Source organism: Thalia democratica, chromosome 6 (assembly GCF_965202585.1).
Source record: "Thalia democratica chromosome 6, ktThaDemo2.hap1.1, whole genome shotgun sequence".
Classification (NCBI taxonomy): domain Eukaryota; kingdom Metazoa; phylum Chordata; class Thaliacea; order Salpida; family Salpidae; genus Thalia; species Thalia democratica.
The window spans coordinates 3,589,752-3,596,572 of NC_139170.1; the positions used below are offsets into that span (position 1 = coordinate 3,589,752).

General features: G+C 31.4%; 1 protein-coding gene across 1 annotated transcript in view; it reads left to right on the forward strand.

The window, feature by feature from the left end:
• LOC145837811 (uncharacterized) overlaps positions 1 to 5,843 on the forward strand; it is a 29,915-nt gene extending 24,072 nt beyond the window's left edge. Inside the window, exons 4-6 of the mRNA XM_082945262.1 lie at positions 620 to 1,331; positions 2,824 to 3,938; positions 4,221 to 5,843. Coding sequence (XP_082801388.1) covers positions 620 to 1,331; positions 2,824 to 3,938; positions 4,221 to 4,478 — 2,085 coding nt within the window. The 3' untranslated portion in view covers positions 4,479 to 5,843. The remainder of the gene's footprint in view (positions 1 to 619; positions 1,332 to 2,823; positions 3,939 to 4,220) is intronic.
• The last annotated feature ends 978 nt before the right edge of the window (positions 5,844 to 6,821 follow it).

The window sequence follows — 6,821 nt, forward strand, 5'->3', positions numbered from 1 at the left end:
TTTTGCTTTTACAAACGGATTATTCATTACTATAACATTTGCAATATTCTCACAAAACACGAATGTTGATTAATAATTTTATTTCCTGTTGTTTTTGTTGTCCTTCCGCTATTTTTCTCATTATCTCGAGTATTTCGCAACCGCGTTTTGAGATAAAGCAGGTTTTTTGTTGTTTGCATTTTGAGTGGTGTTTGTAATGTGTTAAAAGGAAAACACAATGACTGTAAAAGTCCACTGTGTATTGAAATTCAATTTTAAAGATTTGTATTTTATATTTCATAATTAAGTTTTTATACTAATATGCAAATATAAGTATTGTTTTTAGTATTGTATTTTATAGTTATTAGTTTAAAATTTGTTGAATATACAATGAACACATAAATAGAAACTTATTTTAAGTATAAATGTTGCGTTGTATTTTATGTCTATACAAGAATTATTAACAACTTAAATAATTGCATAAGTTCTATCTAAAAGTATCTAAAAAATTTTTGTACGATAAACAACTCATACAAAAACATATTTTTAAAGTACTTTAATTAAATTTAATCAAAAATTATATTCAACAAACAGTAGATATCAGTTTAAACAACTATCAAAAAACTTAAATTTTCCACAGAACATAATAAAGAAAGTGAACGGTCAGAAATTCGTGTACAAATTCGTTTGTTTGCCGGAAATTTCGAAGGAGGCAAAAGTTCCCTTCAAAATACGAATGGAACGACTTGCGATGCGTAACCAGCAGAATTCCCGTCAACAATCAATTATGACGTCACAGCAACAAATCATCACGTCACACCAACCAATGACGTCACCGCCTTCGATGGTCGTCAGCCACGTCGCCAAGACGACCGCCCCGACAACCATAAGCCCCAGAAACTCGTTGCTAAGCAGCAAGAAGGGGTTCGAGCAGAACCACCGCAGGAGCCCAAAAAACCCCCAGATGAGAAACTATCGCCGCACGATGAAGAACAAGCCAATCGGCGAGCTTGATTCTTTAAAAGGTGATTCCCCTTTCACGACCAAAAGTTTGCTGCAGTCGGCCGCCTACCTGAGGGTCTACAACCAGATGCAGATGCTGAGACAGAACGGGGGATTGCCCTCTCAAAATGGGGGAATACCCCAGCAAAATGGGGGCGGCAGCAGCTGCAGCTCGCCCACAAACTTCAACCTGAACAAGGATTTCATAAAAAACTTCAGCAAAAGTCAGGATTTCATGGAAAACTTCAACAAAAATCAGGATTTCATGGAAAACTTCAACAAAAGTCAGGATTTGGCGACGTTTCAGCAGCAGAAGATCGGAGAAATTCTCAAAAACTTCACTCTGCAAGGTTCGTGCTTGTTTTGATATATAATAGGAATGTTATGTAGTATTACTTACATGATTGAAAAAAATAATAAAGGCCTGATATTAGCGACTTTTGAAATTAGTGGTGTTGAGATTCATACAAAAACATTTCAATAATTATGTATACATGGTAAACAAGCATAGTACTTATATATAAATAGATTACACATGTATAAGTATAAGTATATTAGTATGAAGTATAAATATTACTTAGTTTATAAATACATGAGTTTATTGAATTTGATTATATTAAGGTTTAATATATATATATATATTTCTAAAAACAGATTTACGTCATGTACGTATATGTGTTAACAGTAACAAATTAGAAAATAAATATAGCTTAAGCAAATAGAAAATATAGTTTCTATAAAAGTTATAACCACCTTTTTCTCCATACAAAATCAATCTAATAACCATTTATAGCAAAGTATGTTCTTTATTATTTCTGTAATTTAAAGTATTTCCAGAACTTATTGTTACAGCCCAACTTCCGTCTGTGTATAACAAAAAGCACTTACGTATAGCAAAGCAGTAGTAAGTATTCCTTTTTGTTGTCAATTCAGGTTTGACGACTGTTTGAAACTATAAGGAGATTAAAACCATTTTTTTCACGGTATTCAGAAAGTGAATGGACCGAAAAGCTGGTGTAAATTTATGTGCAAACACAAGTGTTTTGACAAAATGACGTTTCTTATACATTTATGACGTTTATATTTTTAAATGATAATACGTTACGCACGCAAATTTTTACTTAAATTAGCTTTTACGTTTCTATTTTTACAAAGAAACTTTTTTAACATTCTCCTTGTTAAAGTTTTTACCTAAAAGTTGAAACACTTGTAAGGGGTGTAACTTTTTATTGACAATACTAAAATACAATTTTATGGTTTAATCTTATTAATTTAAGCCGCAATAGCCTTTACTGTGCACATGGTCAATGTAAGCAAAAATAGTAAAATTTCTTTGTTTTTATTATGTTTGTAAACATTGAACATTTTAAGGAATAAAAGTTTTTACAAAACTGATAAGATCTTTAATAAGTAATTACAAACATTTTGTATGATAAAAAGAAAGTATAAATGTTGCGGTATCTAACAAACAGAGTAATTCAAATTATTATCAAGCTTTAGTTACAAGGATGAGTAAGCACTAATATTAAAATGATAAATGTAAATACAGTTCACAAAAAGAACCATAACTATAAATTTTTGTGATCTCCAAATAGTTCTAAATTTGTGAATTTATTTTTTACAAAAATAGTAAGTTCTACAAAACAGATAACATTTGACAACAAGCTTTAATATTATCTCAAATTTGTTTCTTGTAAATAAATTGGCCAAAGTGTACATATTAAATCTGCTATTGCTGCTACCCTGTATCAAAAGCGTGTATTTTAAGTTATTAAACTAAACCCTTTTAAATAAATATTTATGACATACCAAGTTTTTTAGTTACTTTATATACTCTTACAGGCGGAATGAACGGATTTAACTTTCCAACGAATCAGCAACAAGTTTCAGGTTTTTCAGCCAATCAGCAGCAAGCTTCAGGTTTTTCAGCCAATCAGCAGCCTTCAAACTTCCAGCAGTGGCAGTCCGCGCAGCAGTACACTTCCGTGATGCAGAGGGCGCTGCAGAACATGTACCAGCACAGCAACCACTATAACCAGCAGTTGAATTGTCACCAGCAGCTCAACAATCAGGAGTTGAACTGTCACCAGGAGAGCTCGAACATCACGAACAACAACAACAACCTGACCAACTTGGAGCTGATCAGAGAAAACCACCTGAAGCTGCAGCGAGCCCTGCAGCAGAGGAACCCCCTGAACAGGAGAAACGAGAGGAAGCGGAAGGGGGCGAGCGAATTGCAGAGGGGTCACAAGAAAACGGCTCCCAACAGCTTGCTCATCCCCAACGTTCAAACGGGATCCGTGGATCTCATGCGGAGGTCATCTTTGCTGAAGAAGAGCTTGGAGTTGGCTGAGGACAAAACGACTTATCAGAGCGGCCTTGCTCCCATGATACATCACAGGAAGTCGGCGTCTTTTCCGTCGTTTGCCGCGGAAGATCTCCAGGAGAAAGATGAACAGTCCCCCGAGAAGATCTCCAGACAGAGCGGATCTTCGTCGAACGACGAGAACGAAGCTCGAGACAGAATTCGGAAAACCCAGGATTTTAGTTTGGACAGGAGCAAGTCTTTTCCGGACCTCCAAAACTTTCCCAACATGAAACTACCGACCATAAAAATTGAGCCTGCGGGGAGCAGCGATGAAGCGAAAGAAGAAGAAAGCAGTTGCGAGAAAGATGATGCGAAGATCACAAAGAATGACGAAAAAGAAGAAGACAAGGCAAAAAAGACCTGCGAAAAACCTTCCAACATTGACCTGTCAAAATCCAACATAACCGACTCGCTTTTGATCAACGAAAAGGGCGAGGACTTGTTGAAGCAGTTTCCCGGGCTCAAGTACCCCTTTTTAAACGGGAAAATCCCTGACCTGAACAAACCGATGACCCCGAATGAACTTTTGTCTTTCTTCAGCTCCCAGAGTCAGATTCAGCCTTCCAATTCAACAGCTCCATCCCCATTGGTTTGTTTGCTTTTTTTTTGAAGAAGTTGTAACAACATACTATGTATGGAAAAAAAGTTATTGAGTTATATATATTTAATTTCATCTATAAATTAATAGAAGCTAACCATTATTTACATAGTTTCAGAGATAATTGTTTGCTAAACAATTAAATTAAACAATATAGAGTAGACAAAATTAATAAGATTTTGTTAAGTTTTATTTGTTTAAATAACTATAAGCAACATTTAAGTATGTTAATGTCAAACGAATTTTTTTTTCTAAACTAATATATTTTCTCAGGTCATTCCGAGCATCACTTTTTGGAGCGCTCTTAGCCCCAATCAGCTTCAAAAAACCCCCAAAACCAAGAAATCGCCTCAGTCACGTGACGGTAAAACTCCCTCAAGCGAAGACAACCTGATATTCCAGTTTCCATCGTCACCTGATAACCAGGTTGCCATGGAAACCATGTTTGGTGGCGTACCCGTCAGACCGGTGGCGGCACTGGCGTTGGGGCAACCCATTCCGTGGGAAGTCCCCACACAAAATCAGTCGTAGTTCCGACTTGGGGGATTTTTTGAATACGAACATTGAGTTTTAATGTGAAAGGATTTTATTGAAAGTCATGACTATTAATCGGCAGATTTGATAGTTATGTTGTTTATTTTTTTAAAGTTATTAATTAAGATATACTTTATTATGGACTTCATACTAGTTTTTTAGACTTAAATATTATTCTTGACTTGTCATTGAAATAAATGTAATAAGTTTTAGATACAAGATCATATTTCTGCTACAGTTTTGCTTATCATAAATTATTATAATAAGATTAGTTTAAATGTTTTAAAAACTGTAGATATATATTTTATTGTTCATTGAAAAGTTTACCCATATTGCTTGTTAGTAATTATAAAAAAAAATGTTTTAATATAAATAAGAAACTAAAGTTGCTTTAAATAGGATTTTTCATAGTTTCTACTTTTCATAAAAATATATTTCGGCTAATTTTTATTAAATTAATTTTAGTCAAACTTAACTATTTTTCTAAATACTTTTTGTAGATTTCTGTTAAAAAAGTTTCAGAAAAGCAAAGAATTTATAAGTTAAGTTATTAAAAAGTTATTATATAAATACATTTTTTTAAATTTTATATACTTTGTACATGACACAAAATTCTATTAACAAAAACCTTTGTTCTTCAAAACTAAAACTTCCACATAACAATTATATTATTGAATTGAGTTTTGCTAGCAAACGCTCACCCAAGTAACAATATTTTAGATATATTTCTCATTTTTCTCAATCAAAATTCGTCCGATATTTTAACACTTAAGTTGTCGTTTTTATTTAAATATCGATATTGAACATTTTATAGTTGCCTTACTTCAATTTTATTTTCTCGTTTTACTTTTATTATAAACATGTTCTTTTGTTGATTTTAAGCTTTCAGTAAATGCGTATAATACTCAGCTTGAAAAACTTTCTTAAATTTTTTTTACCAAAAGAATTGCATAAAAAGTGTTTTTCGCAACCAAAGACGTTATAATTTTTAAATAATGTATCTAATATGCTTTACATCAGTCTAATGTTGCAAACATCATCATTTTGTTTTTCACTGTATGCAAACTATTTCTACCGAAGAAGAACACCTTTTTATTTCAATACCTACTTTAGTCTGCAAAATGAAGCTATGTTTAAACGAACTAAATATTGTACTTTGCAAATGTCACAAAAAAATCTTTAGGTAGCTAAATTAATTTTTTGCTCTTAAGGTAGCTAATTTTAAGTTTATTTTTTGGTACTCTATATGCGGTGCTAATGTTTTCTCAATTTGTTAAATAGTTTTCTTTTTGACGGTGTTTATATTTTGTTGCCTTAAATCTTGAGTACGTTTTATTTTTGTGTGATACAATAAATTTTAAATATAAAGTGATTACTATAAAGTATTTTTTTTGACAACATGTATAAAAAATAAAACAGAACAATTGTTTTTCTTTTACTGTAACTTTTTAAATTATTTCAATTGAAAATATAGTAACTAACTCAGAAAAAAACAATTAGAATAAATCGTATTATGAAGAAAAAAAACTTTTCTGAAAACATATACTTGTTAAACAAAGTTATATACTTTTATTCTATAGTTTGCTTAATTTAAACAAGTATAAGATAAATAAAACATTGGCAAAATAGACTAAAAAAATAAACTATAACCTACTTAATTAAATATTTATTTACTACTGAAAAATTTTTTATGCTCTCTTGAAAAGGTATACTAGAGTATTTTTGTCAAAAAACTAGAGACAACTACAAATTTTTTGTAGTTCAAAAGGTCTTCTGTCATATTCTACTTTTATATTCTAGTTTTAATGTGAAATTATTACCTATTTAAAAAAGTATAAAATTTATGTGCTAAATACTAAAAAAGTAAGAAACACCAGCACAGCTACACAAAAAAATAAGAATTAATAAAAGTTATGCTAACAACAAAAAAAGGTGATTAATTTAATTATTTTCATGCTTAGTTATACGAGTTAGGTCTCTTTAAGCTTTAATTTATTTACAACTATTTGTTACAAGCTAGTTTTAATGATTAGTTTAAAAGTGTTAAAAACATTGATAATTATCGTATAAAGTATTCTGATACAAATTACTCCTACCAAGATTCAACAACAAGAGAGTCACTAATCGTTAGCTTACCAAGGTAGTAAAATATGGACTGAGCTACCATTGTGTTCAAAAAATCTAAGTCATTTGAGAAAGCCTCATGATAAATTAAAAAAAAATATTAAATAGTGATTAATAATACCATAAGTGACTATTGCTACTTGTATATTTAGTTTTGTTTAAGGAGTTAGTAGTAATTGTCATCTGACACACAAAAACGTTTGTTCAAAAGTTGTT